At 40.5% G+C, this 23,247-nt stretch overlaps 1 protein-coding gene across 1 annotated transcript in view; it reads left to right on the plus strand.

Moving 5' to 3' along the window:
- Window positions 1-275: 275 nt before the first annotated feature.
- Window positions 276-23,247, plus strand: part of cd2ap (CD2-associated protein) — a 76,129-nt gene continuing 53,157 nt past the window's right edge. The window contains exons 1-2 of the mRNA XM_062437124.1: window positions 276-622; window positions 20,838-20,995. Of these exons, the coding sequence (XP_062293108.1) occupies window positions 619-622; window positions 20,838-20,995 (162 nt within the window). The 5' untranslated portion in view covers window positions 276-618. The remainder of the gene's footprint in view (window positions 623-20,837; window positions 20,996-23,247) is intronic.

The following is a 23,247-nucleotide window of genomic DNA, read 5'->3' on the forward strand; positions in this document are numbered from 1 at the left end:
TTAATAAGTTGTAAAATTGCTTCCCATTCCCATAAAAATGGTGAAACACTGATGATTGGTGGGACTATAAGAAAACACCCGCGTGTCATACTAGTCGGGAGGAGCAGGAGTGAGCGAATAAAGACGCACTGTCGCGCGCAACACGCAAACACACACGTATAGTGTCACACGCACTCACGCGCACACGCAGTGGGGCACGTTAGTGTACTCGCAGAGTGGGACTATCACACAAGGAGGGGATCAACATTCCTTTAAACATTCCTCTCGCGGGACTGTCCTGCCTGAAACATCGCGGAGTTTCCTGCTGTTCAGTGTTTTGGTGGAAGCGGCAGCAGCAGAGCCGTGGAGGCAAGTCCAAGAAAGGTGGAGACTCCTGGTGAACTTCCTGCACCGTACTCTAGAAGCACCACCAAGAGAGAAGTGGGGAGGCTGCTGCTGGGGCAAGGGCGAATGGATATACGGCTCACTTGACTCATTTTTCGTCTGCGAATCGACAAAAAACACACTTTGTGGTCTACTGTAGCCTGCACACATCTACCTGGCTGTAGCTAGCTAGCAGCGCGCCTGCTGGATACGAGATTCCCAACGTTTGATAGCGACGCGGTGCGAAGGACAGGAATGGGTGAGTTTTCCATGATGTGGCGCTTGTGTTATGTTTATGTTCACACCGCTGTTTTCTTTCGACACAACATACAGAGCAAGTCGAAGCCACGTAACGCTTTAAAAGCGAGTGTCAGTGTCTTAAATGGTGCTGTGAGCAGGCAGTTAAAAGTTAGCTCGCTCGTTAGCCTAGCCTGGATAACGCCACCTCCATCCTTACGTTTGGCTGCAATTCTTGCTAGCGTTAACATGAGCTACCTCAGAGCTGCTGTCAACACGGCCTCTGCAAAATACATATTTCCAGCCCCAGTTTATTCTAAATGTGCTTGTAACGTATGTGTCGAAATAACTCCACTGACAGGAAACTTGACAAATAAGTTAGCTTCTTCTTTGCTGTTTTGCTTTAAGACTGATGTCAAGAAATGATCAGTTTGAGCATTTGCCTTAAATATTTCATGACTTATATTGTTTACATGACAATTACTGTGTTACTGTACCCAGCCCAAATGCATGATAATGATTAATCTCTCCTCTTGTCAGTGGACTCATAATGACTATGGGTTTATTTATTTGTATTGTTTTTATGTGGATCTATAACCATTAAAGTTAGCCTGATGTCACTTCTCTCTAGACTGAAGACATCATAGAAATCAGGCCATCTCACTGTCAAACTGGTTCAAACGTTTTAGTTACAACCAAGGAAAGTTCCTGTCTTTGAACTTCTCATGAGCTCAAAGAGACAGCAGGAGGTCTGTTGTGACTCTTAATATTTTCCTGTCACATAAGAGTAGCTGCTGTGGTGGTCGTGCCGTCTCAATGTAGAGGAAACACACTGATCTCAGAGAGAGTGTGTGTGTTTGTCGCAGAGCTTCTGTCTTCCCCCGGGTTACTGCATCTAGCTGAGAGATGTGCAGTCTGTGGTTTGTGTGTGGTTGGGTGCAGTAGGGCTCGTTCGAGAACTTTGTGACATGTTGTAAAACTGGTTTTTGAGCTCGGCCTGTATTCACTCCTGAATTGTGATGCTGCAGAGACATCACTTCAGACATTCAGAGTCAAGATGACTGCCTGAGGAGGGGCAAGCGCTCTTAAAATGCTCTGTGAAATAGGTGCTTACTCACAGTGATCAAACTAACACTTTAATTGTGCAAACAGTGCAAAGGTTTATCATGCAGCCAGATGTGTCTTCACAATGTAAACTAAAGAGAACATTTGATCTCTTTTAAACTTATTAATACATCTGAAAAATCTCCAGAATCAAGCTTGCACACTACATAAAGATTATGCTTTCATACCACATTGCACTCTTTACTGTGGTATGCCTTTCCACCGCTGTGTTTGAACATGTCCGAGCTCTGTGTGTGTGTGTGTGTGTGTGAGCCTCTCACACTCTGTTTGCTCTCTCTCAACTGTGCTGAAACTATTCGCAGGCTGCCAAAGGTTGTTCTCATTTAATCCACTAAAAAGAAATAGAAGTTTGTAACAGTAAGCAGTTGGAAATACAGGTACTCGTGCTTTTTTTCGTCTGTGCCAGCAGCCGTTCTTTAATCTCGCATTTTTTCCATTTGTTTTTTAAGTGGATACTAGAGAGGAGACAGGAAATGAGCAGGGGTGACGTGCAACAAAAGTCCCCGGCTGGACTCATACCAATGGGACGTTGCGATAGCTTTTCTGTGTCCGCTTAACTTCACTGTGGGATTCCATAGAAGCAGCTAAACAAAGGCTGGACATGTGCCAAAATGTCTGTCTGAATATTAACCTCCCTGGACCGAGCCAATATTTGCCAGCGTGCAGTTTGTGTTGATTTCCCATCCTGGTTGTAACTATGCTGATGAAGGTCAGTACACCTGGTCAGGCTAATCTGCTGCATTTGTGATAACAGTAACCAGGTTTGCTCCCACTGATATGCTGTAATTTTGTAAATTTTTACAGGAGAGAATGATTTAATATGACACAACTGAAAGTCAATAAACTAAATCTGACAAAATTCATCAGGAATTTTAATGTTACTTCATATGGAATGTGTCTCCACTCCTGCTCCCCTCCGGCTAAATGCTAGCAATGACTATAATCATAGATGAATCTGCCAAATAGTATCTTGACTGATCGTTTGATTGAAGTGTATCACACACACCCATCACAGTTACCTAGAGCTCACGGTGACATCGTCAAATTGTTTGTTTCATCTGACTAAAGCCCAAAGATAACCAATTTACTGTCACATCAGAAAAAAGATGAATGATTATTATAAAAAATAGATTAATTTCTGTTGATTGACTTATCATCTCATTAATGAAACAAGCAACAAAAGATTTCTGCTACAGTGCACTTACATAGAGGAATTAACATATAAAACCTGTTAGTGTGTTTGTGAAAGTGGGTATGATGTAACACAGTGATGTCATTGCTTACCTCCACATATTTCTCATACTATTTGTCCTTATGGTTCCGGTCCTTCTCAGAGTCTAAAGGACTAGATGTGAGGCTGAAGTGATGATGATGAGGGTGACTAAACAGGGGAAGGCCGACATGTTGACATGACTTGAACACTCATACAGTTTTATATTTAGCAGATTTCAGGAAGTTAATGCCTGCTGTCAATGCTGAGTTTAACATTTGCTGAGACTGCATCTTTTGAGCACATTTGGATCTTTGATTGGACCTCCAAACAAGATGTTCTAACTTTCTTATTAGACCTGAAACGATTATTTTTAATGGATTTAATTGATTAGTAGCCAAGTATGAAATGAATCTCAGATTACTTTGAAAAAGGATAATTTTGAATCATTCTTAAGAAAAATTGTCTGTTTCCAGCTTCTTACATGTGACTTTCCTGGTTTCTTTCATCTTTAATGACAGTAAATGGAACATATTTGTTTTGTGGACAAAATAACACTTATTGAGATTTTTTCCACTATTTGCTGACATTTTGTAGTTCAAACAACTAATTGACTATTTGAGAAAATAATCAACAGATAAATCAATAATGAAAACAATTATTAGTGGCAGTTGCCGTTTAAAAAGGGAACGTTTTTTTCTGCAACTTCACTGTTAAAATCATTTATTACATCAGCACAGTCACGTCTCCTTTCAGTCTTTCATGACATGTTTAGTCTCAGACAGAGAGAGAGAGAGAGAGAGAGAGAGAGAGAGAGAGAGGGAGATGGTGAGGCAGGCGACTTAGCAAGGTGGACTGACTTAAGGCAGACTGACCTTTAAGGTGGAGAAGCTATCGACCCTATTATACGTGTTCAGAGTGTGTTGATTGTGTAAGCATGGTGTGCAGGTGTTGCAGTGTGCGTGGCAGGGTGTTGGTATAAAGCACACCTGTGTACAGACCCTGCTGTGGGTAAATAAAGGTGAGAGTAACAACTGCTCTCCCTCTCTCCTTCTGTCCTTCTCTCTCTCTATCTCCCCCTCTGCCACATTTTGTCCTTCATATCAGCGGTGAAAGAATGCAGTTATGGGTTTCCTCTTTGCTGATTGTGTGTTAGTGTGTGTGTGTGTGTGAGCTCCATTGATTTACACTGTCTGACTGGCAGTCAATTCGCCTGCGTGGCCTTCAGTACCCCCCACCCCCTCTTCTCTTCCTTCCTTCCCCCCTCCCCTTCAACCCCATCTTGCTCCCTCTTCCGCTACACATCCTCCTGTAGGTCACTACTGCCTTATTATTATATAACACACATATTGTACATACTCTCTACCTGGAAGTATGAGGAAGGGGAAACAATAACCTGGAAGTTCCTCACCCCCCCGCCCCCCTGCTTGCTTTTGCCCTGAAACATAGACAGGAAGTCTCTGCACTTTACTTTAATGAGTTTTCTGGCTTACACTTGAAAGCGAAGATAACAGACAGGAATGAATAAAAGTGTGTAAACGCGGCCGAGAGTGAATTTCTCAACTTATTTAAGACTTATAGTCAAAAGGAGAAATAACTGAGTCACTCTCCTAATCATTAAACTCTCATTGATGCTGAGAGGAGGATAAAGAAAGATACATTGTGTGTGATAAGAAGAGAGAGCAGGATAGAGGTGTGATGGAGATACAATAGAATAACTCAAACATTTCAGATACACACACAGGCTCATTTAACTTGTAGGACGGTGTATGTTTGAAAGGTTTTGGACCCTTTGAAGTCGTGACTCTTTACTTTGTTCTCCATAACGATCAGTCAGATAATTCATTAGTTGATTGACAGAAAATGAATCTGCAGCTATCTTGATAATCAATGAATTAGTTTAAATTGTGTTAAAAAGCCAAATATTATAGTTTTTAATTTAGTTGATTTTGCACAAAGTAAAATTTACAACAAAAATGACAAAGTACAAATATAGGATGCATGGAGAGGCAGAAAACCTGAATGGGTTTATTTGAAGCATCCATCTAAAAAAAGTTAAAATTCACAATGTTACAGAAAAATAATATGACCACATAAAAGTGATATGAACTTGTTCCAGCTTCTTAAATGTGACGTATTTAGCTTTTTTGTTCATATATGATAGAAAACTGAAGACCTGTGAGGAGTTGGACTGACTTTAGAATAAAATGAATTATTGAATATTTTTTAACTGTTTTCTGACATTTTAAAGGCAAAAAGACGAGCAGATGAATCAATAAGATGATTCAACTCACCATTAGTTATAACATAGTCATATTGTTTGTGTTTGGATCAGGGTGGCATGCAGGGAGTGTGTGTGTGTGTGTGGGGGGGGTGTTACGTTTTTTAGTTTAGTTTAGTTACTATGTTAAGCACTTTGTATTACATTACTCTGTATGAAAAGTACTATACAAAGTATGACTGATTGAGTGTGAATATAAAGTGCAGTTGAAATGAGTTCAGGTTTTACTCAGTACACTGTGCATGCAGTTGAAGTTAAAGTTTGTATGAAGCAGCTGTGATCCAAAGGAGGATTTGTTAGTATTATTTGAAATTGCACAAATTTAATATGATGAGACTCAGCTGTGTGTGCAGCTACATTAAGTAGGGAGAAATTAAACATAAGAACATTTTTGATTACATATTTTATTATCAGACTGCCCCAAATCAGTTTAAAACATCCTAAGTCAGCTTTTTTTTTTTTTGTGCTAACGTGCATTTTTGGTTGTGAGCGTGCTTGAACTCACAGTGCTGTGGAATGAATCCTCTGGCTGCTGATCATCCTTCTCTCTCTCCTCTCTCTTGTCTCTGCGGCAGCAAATATGTGAGGAATCCTCAGCCGCCTCTCCCCGAGGCTTAGGTGTCATGGCACTGTTAACCATAGAGAGAGATAGCACACTTACTACTGTGTGTGTGTTTGTGTGTTATCTTTTTAAAATGTATTTTTGTAATCTTTTAACAATCTCAGCATAGACGTCTCCAATAATCCAGACGGGTAAATAAAGTTTCTCTCTGTATGTTTCAGCTGTGTGTTTAGGATGGTGAATGGAAATGTTTTTAGTACTTTCATGTGTCAGTTCACATGTTTTAGGCTGTTGATATTTCCGTGGTGACGGAGGTAGATGACGTACGACTTTCTTAACATCTGTGTAGAAGAAAAGGAGGCTGTCAGTCTTTATAGTACATAAGTGCAGCCTGTGTCATGTGCTGTGTCTATTAGATATGCAAACAGCTGTTACATAATTACTCCACACATCAATACACATCTCACACAACGTCACAATTTTATTTTAACCAAAACGTGTTAAAGCTGCAGATAGAAACCGTTGTAACAGTTAGCATCAGTCCATGGTGGGGCTGCAGGCCTCCCGGCATCGCCTCTTTTCTCTTTGTTATTTATCTCATCTCTTTCTTGGATAGTCCTCAGACTCTAGCCTCATCATCTGCTTGACAGCACAGCACTTAGTGGATGTGCTTTTGGCCACAGCTCTTAGCATTTGACCCATTTCTGCATTTATGGGAAGACAACAGAAATAACTTGTTGTGCTGCCGAGGCACCATGTTGCGTTTGGAAGCTGCTGAATATCTTGTTTTAAATAAAAGGATATCATGAATTTCATCAGATTTCTTCTGACTGTGACAGTATTGATAGGATGTGTTCTGATGTAGCAAGGACAACCTAAGAGCTGCAACCATTAGTCGATTAGTTGTCAACTACTTTAATAATCAATTAATCGTTTTTGAGTCATTCTTTTGTCTCATTTTAGCTTGTTGACTGTAAATATGTTTCTATGACAGTAATCTGAATATCTTTGGGTGGGGACCAAAGAAGACATTTGAGTACATCATCTTGGACTTTGGGACATTTTTCATCAAGTCATGTATTATGTATGCATTGAGCCAGATATCAATGTGACACTATAAATGTCCCGGCTGGACACATTAATTTAATGAGCTGACTCCATGTCCACTATCTTTAAACCTTTAAACAGGCTCTCTAATCACCTGTGAGCTGCTGAATGATTAGTTCCTCATGTCAAACTAAACGTGGACACCTTTCTATTTGTAGATTAAAGAGTGGCAGCGCTCCCAGTAGAGTGAAGGCTGTACACTTTGAGCAGCCAACGATGGCCCCACAAAGAAGACTACTTATTAATTAGTCCAAATCCCTGCTCATTACCGTAGTGAGGCAGCCATTAGTTAATTGAGGTGAGCCTACTGTACACCTCATCATTATTCCTCACAGGTAAGACACCAGAGGCAGCTAATGGATGGCAGCACTAGGGTTGGCTTGGTTTCTGCTTTGATTGAACTGACAAATCAGCAACCTGTGCTCATGACTTGTATTACATTAGTAATAAGTAATATGATATAGAGATGGGGCTGCTCGATTATGGAAAACATCATAATCATGATTATTTGGGTCAAAATTGAAATCACAATTATTAAAATGATTTTTTTTAAACTTTAGAAACATGCAGCATTTATTGGACATTTCTTGTCCATTCGTGTCCATTAACCACGATCAAATTTTGATTAATTGAGCAGCCTTATATAGAGATTCAATGATTAGTTGATGTGGTCAACAAAAAGACAGAACTGGTTACCAATGAATCTACTTGACGATAATTAGTCAGGGACATCATCGTGTGGAGCTGAACTAATATCATTATTCTTGAGCTGAGTAACTAAGCAGTGAGCCATCACCTTTCTATTTGATCTCTACTGAGAGTTGCACATGCACAGTAGCCACTGGGATGCAACAGGTAAACAAGACATAGCAAAACCTAAGTAAAATAGTGAGCTTGTTAGCTAGCCAGCTATGCATAGACTGGTTCTCCATGTTTATCTAAATCAAAGGCCTTTGTATTTTTGGCTGCAGCCTTTGTTGAAAATTCTGACAGGTGATGTTGATGGAATGAAAAAAGGCAATGAAGCACTCGGACAGTCTAGCACACACACAAGTTATTTTATAGTTAGTCTTTAAAGTCTGAGTAAAGTCAATTCATTGATTTACTTCTAAACATATTATACATGTTGGAAAATGGTTACAGAAAACATGTGAAAAGGTTGATAACTATGCAGTACTGAATTGTGGAGATAGAGCCTAAGGGCTTACTCACACTAGGCAATCGTACCCGGATTATTTGGCTAGTGTGAGTGCAAGTGTACCGTGCTTGAGTACTGTACACGAAAAGAAGCCAATTTTCCAGGGAATCCCGGCAAATCGATGATTTTTAAAAGGCAACACTAGCTCTGAGCCCTGGTCATTTCGAGCATCATGGAGACTTTGTGCACATGGGTTCCCAATCCAACCATTTTTTGTGTATTATTTTATCATTATTAAGGCAAAATAACTCAATTTATGTCCATTGACATTATAATGAATAAGCTAAAGGCTTAATATTAGTTTGCATCCAGCGTGCTGCGTGGACTTCATTACATCTGCTGCACCGCTGCTACCACAATTATGAAATGGTAAGTTTATTGACTGTGACTGTGACCTTCATAAAAGTAATATTTTATTAATCTGCATTATATAAACCAGGGGAGGGCAATTCATTTTTAAAAGGGGCCACATAAGAAAACTGACTTGTGTTGCAGGGCCGAACCAACCATAACTTGAACTTAATTCTGCTCAGTATTAATTTTCCCCATTGTAAAAAACATTGAATTATATATTTTTGATTAGTTACTACTGGTATTCAGAAGAATAAGAATATTCTGTAAATATTTATATAAATATATGAAATTGTGGTGTAGGAAAATACTCCTATGGAAGTAATAAACAGTAAAAACAATAATTTCATCAGTGTTTCATTTTATTTTTAACATGTTAATCTTCCCAAATACTGAGAAGGTGTTTTACAGTATGTTAAAGATAAGCAACTGTCAACTTCATGCAAAAAGCAATAAATGCTTTTAATGTTTTACAGTTCATTTTACTTGTTCAGTGGGAAAAATCCAGCCTGCTCTGGGCTTGAACAAGTGCATTGAAATCTGTCTGAATGTCTGAGGTGGATATGCGAAGGACAGCTGAGAGGTGGTCATCAGTGATAGAGGATCTGTATCTGGATGTGTTGAACTTCATCACTGAGAATGTCTGTTCACATATGTAGGTAGATCCAAAGAGGACTAGAATCTTCTGAGCATGCCTCCTCATGTGTGGAAAGTTCTCCTCTTTGAGGGAAGAGTAGAAGTCAAGCAGTGAGACTGACCCAAAGTGCTCTGCCAGAAGTGTGTCAGACTGCAGGTCAATCAGTTCCATCTGAACATCACTGGGTGCAATGCATGACTGCCAATGCTTCTAACATAGATGAGTACTTGTCGAGGTGATCAGCTGATTTTGTGGCTTCCTTCAGTGTTGGCAAGTGGGTGAGAATGTTGTCCTTCATTTGGCTTGAGAGAAGCTGCAATTTCCTCATGAAAGCCTTTACTGCGCTGTACATTTCATGTACAAAAAGGCCTCTGCACTGCAGTTTGACATTTAGTTCATTCATTAGTGCTGTCACATCTACAGCAAAACCAAGGTCTGCAATCCAGTCTGCATCTGAAAGCCGTGGAATGTCATTTCCTTTCTTCACACAGAACTCGTGTATCTATTCTCTCAGGTCCCAGAAACGTTTCAGTACTTTGCCCAGGCTGAGCCACCTGACAGCTGTGTGGTAGCCTATGTCACGATGTTCAGTCTCGATTTCCTCCAAAAGTGAAACAAACCGTCTGTGATTCAATGCTCTTGCCCTGATGAAGTTAACTGTTTTAGTTACAACATCAACAACATGGTTCATTTTTAACACTGACTTACACAACACTTCCTGATGTATAATACAATGCAAAAATGTCAATTTCTGCTCAGGGTTCATTTCTGTCACTTTATCCTGCATTCTCTTCAAAAGTCCAACATTTTTCCCCGTCAGATTTGGACAACCATCTGTTGTCACACCTGCCAGCTGTTCCCATTTTAGTCCCAACTTGTCCAAACATGCATTTACCTCCGTGAATAAATCACTCCCGGTTGTTGTCCCTTTCATTGACTGCATGGCTACCAGCTCCTCCGTGATTTTAAAGTCCGCAGATATCCCACATATGAAAATGAGTAGCTGGGCAGTGTCACTTACATCGCAGCTCTCATCCAAAGCAAGGGAAAAATAGTCGAAGCTGACCGCTCTGTTCTTCAGCTGAAGTTCCAGATTCCCCGCGATGTCCTCAACCCTCCTCATTACAGTCCGTCGTGAGAGAGGCACGTTCTCAAAAGCTCCCTTTTTCTCCGGGCATATTAGGGCAGCAGAGTCCAACAAACACTCCTTAATAAACTCCCCGTCAGAACACGGTTTACTTTTTCTAGCGATTTTGTGGGATATGACATAACTTGTCTTGACGGCTGCATCTCTGGATGTGCAAAGTTTAGTAAAAAGTCCTTGTTGGTTTTGCAGCTTAGCTAGCAAAGCATCTGTATCCTTTGTGCGCTCTTGATCAGACAAGTTCTTGTATTTCTCCTCATGTTTGGTCACGTAGTGGCGATTCAAATTGTAATCCTTGAACACAGCGACCTGTACACCACAAACTAAGCACATGGCTTTACCTTTGACTTCTGTAAATAAATATTTAGCAACAAACGCGGCATTCTGTATCGATTTTTCTCTCTTTGCCGTGGGCTGACACGTTGAGGGCTAGCTTACCAGCATCACATGTAGCTGTTCGCCTACGCATGCGCGTCACTACGTAAATATATAATTAAAAAAAACAATGGCAGTCTTTTCAAAATAAAAGCAACACTGCCGTATTTCATGCACAGCATAAATAGGCCTATTTTTTGATTTATGTTTTAATTTACTTGACCTCACGCGGGCCAGATAGGGACAGCCAACGGGCCTGCGGGCCGTAAAATGCCCAGGTCTGATATAAACTAATGAAATTCGTTAAAGTAAGTCATTTGGTGACTTCTAAGTCATTAAACTAAGTCTTAATTTTACTGGAGTAAAGAGTTGAATCAGGACGTCTGCTTTTACTAGTCTTTTTTACACTAGTATCTAGTACTGCATACTACACAGGCATGACTCAGAAGAAAAAGGTTGCACTTTTTAATCATAGTGCGTTGTGTTAATTGATCGGCTGTGTTGTGTTTTACCGGCGCACAGCACGCGAACTGTGCATGTTTTATGAGAGTAAACTGTATATATATTTTTGTACAATGTGTCAGAGGCAACCGTGCTTGAGTACACTTGGGTTTGAGGTAATGTGAGTGCGGGCCAGCGGGAGACAGGGAAGCGGGGACATCTGTGCTTCAGCATGGTACGGAACAACTGGCCCTAGTGTGAGTGCGCCCTTAAACTGTTTCTCACTCTCTCATTTTTCCTGTTTTTCTGAGCCTGCAAAAAAGGGCTACTCTGTGACGTAGTGGCGTACCCTTGGCCCCTCCCCTACTATATAGGACCGAGAGTCCGCTCTCCTCAGTGGTTAACCTGCCTAGTGGCCAGTTATTGTTACTACATCTAACACTACTGCTACTACTACTACTACTGCAGTCTACAGTTTGCCAGTTAGCTGAGTTACCCACCCTGTTATCCACCGAGCTAGACGCTGAGCCAGCAGCTGAAAGCTCTCAGACGTAGCGTCCATGTTTCAGGTAGAGGTGGTGACTTTGATTGACAGGTGACACTTAGTAGGGGGCGGGGTTTCAGCAAACTTGCCGGTGATTGTAATCACCTGTTATCAATCAAGGCAGACAGGGAAAATAAAAAGCCAACACAGCAATGAAAAACACTCAAATAAATAAATGTAGACATTAGGGCTGGGACGACGCGTCGACGTCATCGATTACGTCAACGCAAAAAATACGTCGACGCAAAAAACTGTGCGTCGATGCGTCGTTTGAAATAAAATGTCGGCAGCGAGTAGCGGCAGCAGCAGCAGCAACACCAGTGAGTCAATTGACTCTGATCAATGTAAAAAACGAACTCGTAATTCAAAGGTATGGGACTATTTTTCCGTAAAAGGAGGCCATTCTGTCGTTTGTCAGCTGTGTAAAATGGAGATGGCTTATCATAAAAGCACGATGGCGATGCTGTTGTATTTTGGTGAAAACCCTATCCCAAGGGACAGTGACCCCCTTAAATGGTGGAAGGATAATGCAACAAGATTCCCCACACTGTCTGCTGTACCTGCCACATCAACGCCACCTGAAAAGGTTTTTTCAGTTGCTGGAAACATTGTCACCAAAAAAAGGGCAAGCCTGACTGCTGAGCATGTTGACATGTTAACATTCCTCCACTCCAATGCATGACTACATCATGTCTTGGATTAAACACACACACAGACACACACATACACATAGACACACACTACACACAGTATTCTTGAGTGAAAAGGCAGAGTGTATGTTCCTGTGAATGAAGAGCACTTTATATGTTGTTGGTTCAAAAAGAACACTGCTGCTGTTTATATTTGATTTATTTTATGTTGATAACATTTTCTTGATTCTTGCACAGTTTTATTTATTGAAAGTATTTTATTTTATTTCATTTTATTTTGTGTTAAATGTTACCTCTGGCGTCAGATTGCACTATTGTTTTCATTAATTTCATTTTATTTTGGAATTATTTTTGGTAAAAACAATAAAAGTTGTGTTTTTTCAGTCAGATACATAAATTAGCATATGTAAATTGCTATATAAGTCAAATAATGGGAATATAATCGATAATCGAATCAAATTCGAATCGAATTGAAAAAATGAATCGTTAGATTAATCGATGCATCGAAAAAATAATCGCTAGATTAATCAATTACAAAAATAATCGTTTTGCCCAGCCCTAGTACACATACTGTAAAAACCAGTGTATAAGTCACAGTCTATTTTGGGGGGTGTCATTCTGGGAAAAACGCTTTTCTATTAAAGACTGGTTCATTTGAATGCACCAGTAACTATTCATTTATAAACACATATGTTTATACTCCAAAACTTTCTCAATTTACTTTTATTAGAAACACAATTAAAACACACATTTTACACCTGAAACAGTGTGTCTGGTTAATGGTAAATGGTCCGATAATGATTTAACTGAACTGTACTGGTATATTAACTAAGACCGGGTTCAGGTTAAAAGAACATGATAACTTTACATATTTAATACAGTGTGTACCTGTGTGCTTACTCGAGTCCCAAAAACTCTTCATCAGACCTGTCACTGTGTGTAAATAGACTACTGCACCCGAGTCACGCTTTTGCACATTGCGCTTCAACATCAGTTTGGTCTGTAAATACTGAAACATCACAGCAACTACTGTAGTGTCTGAAATACTCCTGAACAACACACAATCATTTTTCCGTACAGCATACAGCATTAACAAGTCATCAATAGTCTATTTTCATTAGCTGCCGACACAGCTGGAGTGCAGCGCTTGACACAGCTGTTTATAGGACGTTATAGCTCATCACTACTGTCTCATCGTTATCTTTATAGTTATATGTTGCTAGGTTACCAGGGAGCGACTGAGTTTGTTCATGCAATCAACCTTGCTTCGCCTTTTTTTTCTCTTCGGTGGTTTCTTCCAATGAAGGTCTGTGAAATTATCGAACTTTCTACCGAACATATTTTTTAATGATATTGATTACGTGTCTATCGCAATATATATCGCTATCATTTTATCGCCTTGCCCTACTTTAAACACATTCATTATATGTCAGTTACCACCTTACAGTTAGAGTAAGCTTTACTCGCTCTCAGAGAGACATGGTCTGTACTTACTTTAGCTTTAAAAGCTTAATAATAAGCCAGTATGAATATCATAGTTGAGACACTGAAGCTGCTCCTGGGACAGCAGCCAGGACTGGATGAACAGAGTAATCCTCCAACCCTCACACAAACCTGAAGGTGAGCACGTACTGTAGACTCTTGAGTAGCTGCAGTCCAGGTTACTGGACGTTGTTAGCAGGATTTTCTTCTTCACTTGAATTCCTTAAGAAAAGTCTCCCTGCTGGGCCACTTCATTAGTCAATAGAACTATTTAGGCCAGAATCCCCCCGCTGCTAACTGCAGAGAACTGGCAGGAAGTCCACTCTTGACACACACACACACACACACACACACACACACACACACACACACACACACACACACACACACACACACACACACACACACACACACACACACACACACACACACACACACACACACACACACACACACACACACACACACACACACACACACACACACACACACACACACACACACACACACACACACACCACCACCACCACCTGTACACCAACAGTTTTTTGGCTGCGTTTATAATGTATTTAGAAAGGCATTTCCTCAGAGGAACAAACCAAGAAGACTTAGTCCACCGCACTGCTGCTGGTATTTGACTCACTATATCACTGACTCACTGCACTCATTCAGTAGCAGAGACCCCCAGTTTGTGGGTAAAAAAGCCCTACAGCCAGAGAAGTGACCATCACAGTTCATCTACATCAAAGGACATCAACCTTTTTACAAGCCAATATCACTTCTCATGTCAAATATAGGCCAAGGTCTACCGTTCAGAAATATAAGAAATAAAAGCCCACACATGCTTCAATTCTGAATGCCTCTTCAACTTTTTTAACTAGTATATTTCAGCATTTTTAATAACGACTAATGTATGAACTGAAACACCCTCACCTTCTCTCAAAATCCGCTTAGAAGGCAAAATGTGTGTGTGTCAATGTCATGACTGTGACTGCACACTATTAGAGCTACTTAATGTTAACTGTGCTTTGTTTGAGCTGTGCATATTTAAAAAGTGGTTTGAACTTGTATTGTATTTCATTTAGAACTTTTATAGATGGTTTCTGTTCTTGAGGAAGGAACTATGGCATAAAGCAAGATGGCTTTCAAATATGATATAAAATTAAAGTTAAATCTTTTTTTTTTTCTGTGAATTTGAAATGACTACAATATACTGTAACAATTAAAATGAGAACTACAAATACATAATTGTCATCATGTTGTACACTGGGTAACACACCTAATGACGTGACTAACGTTAGCCAAAAAAAATAAAAAATGTTGTCATCACTATGAAGCTTATATTACATGTGCAAGATGCGTAAAATGAGATGATGCCAATAATAATAAACCAAAAAAAGAAAATATGAACACTTCACACGGGGTTGTGCTGTTTTCCCTTCACTGAAAACAGCAATTTAGGTTTAACTTAATTATCTGGTATCATAAAGAAAACCTCAGCGTGCAAAATGTCAAATGTGATACATTGTTAAATGTACAGCAGTGTGTGAAGAAGTTCTCAGGCAGGGTTTGTTTGTGCGGTCGCAGAAAGTCCCTCAGCTCCTCATCCAATCATCTGGAAGAACAGGAGTGGAGCGACCGGCCCGTGTGTTGTGCTGACTCAGCAGAGTGCGATACTGTCTGTCAGTTTTTTTGCATCTTGTTTTGTTTACTACAGCGGATCTTATCTCTTCCTGCGGTTACTTGCACAGATAGCCCAAAATTACTGTCTGGGGGCCTCGACTAAGTTGTTTATTCATGTATGTCTCTGTGGTGTTTTTACTGCCTCTTCACTTCCAGTGCAGCGCTTTAAAGCTACTACTTTTTAAGCTTAGAAATAGTCTAATTTACTGTTGTGCTGTGCTGCTGGACCAGAGAGACTGACTGCTCGCTGACAGAGAAGATAAGTGTTGCTCACTCTCATTTAAGACTGTTTTTGTTTTGCCTGATCACCTCCAAATGGGAGCTGAGGGAGTTTACCATCCTGTCCAACATCCTGTGGATTTAAGACTACAGTGGGACAGAGGTGGAACTCCTTCTGATTAACAGGCACGTTAACAGTCACAGTATGTCTGGGCTGCTGGAGTCCTGCAAATAAGCTTATAATGACACACGTTTTCACACAGCGTCTACTGGAGGCCGTTCAAAGTGTTGCTCACATGAAAAGTGATTTAAAAATAGAGAGAGAGAGAGAGAGAGGGAGAGAGAGGTTACACCCCAGCTCGTCCCTCATTTCCACACAGCTGGCCAATCATGGTGTTAGTATCAGATTGGCATGAATTGTCCGACATAGCCTCCTTTAATCTGAGGTCAGAAAGGTGACAGTTGTGATGCAGTATGATCCACCTGTGAGTCAGTGTGGCACAATCAACAAGACCTGTTCAGTCAAATAACTTCTGTCAAAGGACTTTTCCAAGTGTTGTGAGATCATCCAGAGAGGCAGTCAAAGGAGTCCGATCAGCCCACAATGTCACAGATGTTATAGAATATAGCGATCGAGATAGATCTAATAAGCGGCAGCACACGCTGCATTTATAGTCACACAAACGCGCTGTCACTCTAGTGCGCGCTCTTGCTTGTTAACTTCAGATTACGTCTAATTTGCGGGCGGGCGGCGGCGGCGGCACATCACCGATGTGGTGTCCATCGGACCAACCCTACCACACATAACCCTGAAAAGGTAGATTGTGGCAGCCACACATTTCTGTAATATAATGTAGAATAATGTAGGGCTGCAGCTTACAGTTATTTCCGCCATTAATCAGATAGTTCAGTGTTTCTCAAATGTCTTGTTTTGTCCTCACCAGAAGTCCACAACACAAATATATTCAGTTTTCTGTCATAGAAGAGTAAAGAAAGTAGAAAATACTCACATTTGAGAAGCTGGAATAAGATGATTCTGACATTAGTTTCATAAAAAATGACTAAATGATTCATCAGTTATTGAAAGAGTTTACTATAATTGTCTGTCAATGGACCAACTGATTAATTGGATGAACACCCTTTGATCTGCTTCTGGAATCAGACTGGGGTTTTTTTCTGTGTCTTTGGCTCTGCTGGTAAAAATGTATTTCTCTTAGTGGATTGACGCTTCACTCTTTCTCTCCACTTCTCATTGAACTGCTGCTCATCTCATCCTCCTCTCAGAGTCTTAATGACTGAGCTTTGAGATGTAGAGACGGAAAGCTGGTCTGAGATCATCGGTCAGGGCCCATTTCTCCTTGGAGTGGAGCCCAGGCCGCTGTGTGCTGGGCCAAGGCTGATGATGTCAGAGGGAGAGCCCAGCCAAACACACACACACACGCACACACATGCACACACATACACATACATCCCCACATGTACCAACAGACGATGTCGAGCTAAGTAATCTTGCTTAGACAATGTATGGAAATGCTGAATGACTCTGTCCTTGTGTGTGTGTGTGTGTGTGTGTGTGTGTGTGTGTGTTTGCAGTGTACCCTGCATGTTGTTTGTTTTGTTTTTGGTGTGAAGGCAGCCATACCAGCTCAGTCTCTCTATGACTATGACTCATGTGTTAAAGAGCCAGATCACGTAGTAGAATACCTCAGTACCAGTCAGTCCTCTGCAGCCTGCTTATTTTTAGAGGCTGCTCAACCAGCTGCACTGGAAGCAGGCAGGCAGCTGAAACTCTGTTTCTGCCTCCTTCTGCCTTTCTCTACATTGGAAGTGTACTCACAGCCAATCAAAAGACAGCATAGTATGTATAGATGTACATTTCTAAACACTGTCTGAAACTTTCTAAAGTTTAGTATTAGAGCTGTTGCAGTCAACTATTATCAAGGATGTAGTACACTCATTTCATTTCCTTCTTTTATCTTATTTCTAGTCATTTTTCCTCAGGCGTAGCATATTTTGACTGCTTTTTTATGCCTCTGCACTAATGATAGCAGCTTCCAGAGGCATCCTGTTTTCAGGTTGAACTGAATGAACTGATTTGAAGTTGATGATCTAAAGTCAAAGGCCACTGTGACCTCACAAAACATGTTTTTTGGCAATAACTAAATATGACAAATTTCATACAAATAGGCCTGTCACAATAATTACATTATCAACTTATACAATAACGTAATTATCAACATCATCATGTCTATGTATGGACCTATCATATGATACATGGACATGACCTTGATCATGTTTTGACCTCAGTATTGCCGCACTTCACATTAGCAGCTAAGACATCATATACTATAAGCAAGATATGATAATCACTTAATGAACACATAACACCTCCACACGGGTATCAAGACCAAACAACACTGTATGATACAATACAGCCAAGCATGATACGGTAGCTATACTCTATACTCTACAGAGTGATGTAACCTACTGTAGTTTATCAGCACAAACACACAGAGAGGTCGAGCTGTTGAACTGTTACCCTCATCTCCAACTTCTTCTGCCGGCTTGCCCTGCGTTGTCATCCCAGGTGTTAGCAGGTCTGTGCTGACAGCAGTCCGGCAGCAGGTGTAACATCAGCAGTTGAGCTTCAGAGTCAACTTTGAGTTTGAGTTTGAGTTTATTTTATTTCGATCAGCAAAAAATATATAAATAAAACCACAAAAAAAGAAAGCAGTAACACATCCCTCTAACAACAGGGCTGCATGGCTGATCGAAAGGGTCAGGGCTGAAGCTACAAGCTTATAGATGCCCTAACCTTTAAACCATACATGTAAATATATGTATATACATTACCTATACTTAAACAAACAAACATACATGCCATTTACACACATATACATACACCTACATGTACATACTCAGCAAATATCAAGCAAAATAAATATTTAACATTAATCCCAAAAATCATTCCCCACCGTCAAGACTGTATCTTTCGAAAATGAATTTTTTTGACTTATTTTTAAATTGCACCAGATTTTTACTTTTTTTGATCTCATCAGTTAACTTGTTCCACAGCTTCACCCCACAGACAGATACACACATGCTTTTCAGAGTAGTGTGAACAATTGGTTGTTTAAAATTCCATCTCCCTCTTAGAGGGAGACTTGGATTTTTTCACTGTATGCTGACTACCACTTAACAGAATGAATAATGTTGATCTGCAGGCTGAGTGTATATTATATTTTCAGTATTTTAGAGACCCCTGAGTAATGGGTGTGAACTACAGGGGATGTAATGAGCAAGTGTATACTATGTCCCGTTCATTAAATTGTACTTCTGAAACCATAAATATGATGACATTACTCTGTTTGTAAAATAATTAGGCTATTTAGTATAAAGAAGTAGGCTATTTAACAATTTACATAGATATATCAGTCATTTAAATTGACAATAGAAACTATGATATAATGCAAGCTTACAATATAAATATAAGTGGCTGAAACTACAAAGCGACTTGTCCACAGTTACTTTTCCACAATATAAACTGACTATTTATTAATAACTGTTATTCATTTAATTGAAATGTTGCTTATCGAAGTAATAGTTTAACTCCCTGGCTGATGACATCCTCTGGTATAATTCATGTTCAGTCATTTTTGTTTTTATTTCTGTAACGGTGCAACAGCTGAGACAGCGTTCACAGCACGGGTCATTTTTCCTCATTCTTTGTCTTTCTCAGGACCTTTAATTCCACTAACACTAAATAATAATCTGTGTTTCTGTTGATCTTATTCTGAGAGCAGGACCTCAGTCTGAGAGCTCGTAAAGTTCTTATTCTTAGTCTTTAGTGCCATTTTCATGAATGGAGCTTCTCCACAACCTGCCGGTCGTCTGACCTTATATGGTATTTTGGGGGCGTCATTCATGTTAATTTAGTATTCCTGGGAATACGCGTTCATTTAGAACAGGTGGGATTCATCATGTTTACGAAGGTCATTTACGACTGTTTCCTGGTGATACGAGTGTTTGGTGAATCCATTCACTAGTAAATTCCACCTCACGATAAAAGTACAACAGATTTAAGAAGAAAAATACGAACATATTCTTGCATCTGGCCCATTGTGTTTCTTATCATAGAAACTAAACACAATATTACTTCTTTCTTTACTTTCAAACATCTGTGCCTGATTTGTTATTCCTTCTCTATCTTGTAATTGTAATGCATGCACTAAAACATCATTTTATCCTAAACATATTGTACGTTCTGGTCACGTTGGATAGTTTTGAACTTACTGATCCTTCTTTACACACATTTCCTTAGCAGTAAGTGCAATGATTCAACTCTAGTAGTCGTGGATACGGAGCAAGAAATGCCGTTTTGTACCCAAAGCATCAGTTGCTCTGTCTTACTCACCAGTCAGCATTTTGGAAATAATATGTTGATGTTCAGATAATGATTGGTGGTAAAACAGATAATAAAGCAACATTTTGAAATAACTGTCATTATGATTATTGCATCATTAGGCTACCGTACAAAATAGGTGCGCAAGATTCCTCGCTGCTCCTACCTCAGACTTTCAGTGTAGAGACCTGAGGTCAACCCCTGCTCCTCTCTTCTCCTACTTCTGACTGAGATCTCAGTAGTTTGAACCTGTTAGTTCATAAATTAGGAGTTGGACGCGCACTGTAACAAAGTTAATTCATCCACATGTTGATTTTTTTCTTTTTGGTGTGCAGCCCCCGGTAAGGTGCTGGCTGCCCCTATTGCCACTGAATGGGATAATGAATTAGTACAGCAACACAGTGTTATATCAGGGTTTTCCAAGGATTTTTTTGAGACAAAGATGGTAAAGGCTGGAGAACATGTGGTGTGCGGTGTACAGTTTGTGTGCACAGTATTGTCTCCAGAAGGGAAAGCAGCCTCCAGTTAGCTCCGGTAAAGTCAACACTGTCCAACACACTAGCGGACGCAGCATTGTTGAGGTGAGACAGACTGAGCACTGAGTTATTGTCTTCACCTCAGATTTGGTTTAAGATGTTTAATACTGCAGTGTGTGTTGGTTTGTTATTGCTGGAGTTCACCGCTCCGCAAAGCATGAAAAACACACATGATGATGTAACCGACCATTATTGACAATTACATTTGTCGGCGACTAATTTTGTCATCGATGTTTTCGTCGACAACCTCTCTCTCTCTCTCTCTCTCTCTCTCTCTCTCTGTGGATCAGAGGTTGTGGTGGAGTATGATTACGAGGCAATCCACGAAGACGAACTGACTCTGCGCCTGGGCGATATCATCAAGAATGTCCGCTACATAGAGGAGGATGGCTGGATGGAGGGGGATCTCAACGGGAAACGGGGCCTCTTCCCAGACAACTTTGTCAAGGTGAGGGAGGGGAGACAGGCTCTAAATCATATGCCAGTTTTAAAAGCTGTCTTTACACAGTGTAGAGCTGACTCTGCACTTCTACAGAGGCTTTTAAATGCACTGGACTGCTGTTGTAACATTAGAGATAATCCTGTTGAAGCAGTGAGCATTATCAGACCAAATAGTCTGTGGCTCATTCAATTCTTATACTCCAGTCTGGGAAGTGTACTGTAATGCTTTGGCTCAAAAGAAGTGAAATGTATGCTTTGTTAAATCAAGATAATGGTTCTTTAGAAAAGAGAGAAAGAGAAAAAGAGAATGCATTGTGATGTACAGTGTGTGCATAACTGTCCATCATCTGGTCTCCTGCACTGCTGTGATAGAAGGTAGAAATTGTATGAATGGTGGGTACATGCAGTTGATTCAATGATTATTCATTTGACAAATACCTGATACCTAATACCTAATCTTTTTTTGCCTATTCAGTATTTTTTCTCAAGTATCTTTGGACTCTGAGCTTGTGTGTGTGAGTGTAAAAGCACGTCACACATCCACAATACCATATTGGTCTTAATATAAGACAATAGTGGTACGGTCATGTTAGCAATTATGTATCATTAACATCTAATACTCTTTTTGAAAGGAAAGTATATTCTAAGGAGAGTGTTGCATTATGGGTTCTTTGTAGCCTGATTGTTGCTAGGCTAGTGAGTTCATAGTAGGGCTGTGCGATTGCCTCTAAATTTCAAATTGTAGATCGTCATTGCTCTAGATTGCCAATACACGATTAAATCGGAGGGGGGGGGGGGGGGCACGTGTCCTTGGCACGTTTTTAGTTTTTGTTATAATGACGTTATTTTTAATGTTTTGCATCACATGCAAAAGTGAGCGACACTGCTGCGCTGACAAGCTGGAGACGTGTTGCTCGTCCTCACTTCAAGTCGCTGTCATTAACTTTTAACCTGCAAAGGTGGCAGTGCTGCAACACTGTAGGAATGTGTGAATATTTCAATAGTTACACATTAAAACATTATTTATTTGCAATTACTCTCTATTGAACATCCCTGAAGCATGAGCAAACGGGCTGTGTGGGTTCGGATCAAAGAGATGCGCCCCATCACTGTCAGCACAGGGCTGGCTGACAGTGTACCCTGCACTGAGAGAAGAGAAGAGAAGAGAAGAGAAGAGAAGAGAAGAGAAGAGAAGAGAAGAGAAGAGAGAAAGTAGATTGTAGATCTGTTTGTAAACGGGACTTCTCTAACAGTCATGTATTTCCTCCAGAGACATCTCTTAACACACAGTAGAGCGCCTTTAAAAAAAAAAAAAAATCGCCTTGATAAACAGCAAATCGCCTGGCAACCCTCCAATCGCCAATATATGATTTGATCGCAGATCGTCCCAGCCCTAGTTCATAGTGAGCTCAAAGTGTTCAGGCAGCTCAGTTTCAGTTTAAGCGTATCCAAGAGCCTGACAAGATCCTGTGGCCAAGTTTCATCTGCAGTTGTGGAAGGTTAGTCTGTAGTCAAAGTGTGTGCTCTGTAAATCACTACAAACAGAGTCAACACACCTCCAGCAGGAACAGACAAACACAGGCTCCTGTGGTTGTTTGACTGGATCGATTGCAGGATGCCAGCTATTTGTCTAACTGACAATGACCATGAAAAGTTCCATCAACCCACAGATGTTTTAGCTCTATATGAAGTCTTTGTTTCTGCCTAAAGCTGCAGTCTGTAAGTATTTGTGTGTTATATTTGCTAAAATTGTCATTATGATCTAACAGTAGAATAAGATACAGATAAGCTGTGACATAATTCACTGTCTCTGGGTCCACCCAGTGGTCGTAAAATGATCAAGAATCCATTCGCTCCCGAGTAAAACAACCAATCAGAGCCCAGAGGAGTGTCAATGACGCTGTACACACGCTGCTGGCAGCCCTCCTCCCCTGCACAGCGCATGCTCTCACTGGTCAAACAGGTTTCCTCTCTTACTGTGGGGACGAGCCTTCACGTGCGTGCACGGCAGGTTCCTCTGTGGGGAGGGGCTTTGAAGGCAGGACTGCAGCACAGCAGAGAGAAAGAAGGAGGGACCTGGAGGCTGTACTCGTTCAAATGTTCTGGCTAAGTCCACTTTTTTCTCAAAACTATAGACTGCAGTTTTAAAGCCTGTTTAGTAGCCAGCAGGGCTACATGTGCTCTGCTAATGTACTGATAACACAGGGTTGACTCAATCTGACTCAGCAGTGCTTCTAATATCACATACTTCAGTTTTTT

This window comes from Scomber scombrus, chromosome 17 (genome assembly GCF_963691925.1).
Source record: "Scomber scombrus chromosome 17, fScoSco1.1, whole genome shotgun sequence".
NCBI classification, from domain to species: domain Eukaryota; kingdom Metazoa; phylum Chordata; class Actinopteri; order Scombriformes; family Scombridae; genus Scomber; species Scomber scombrus.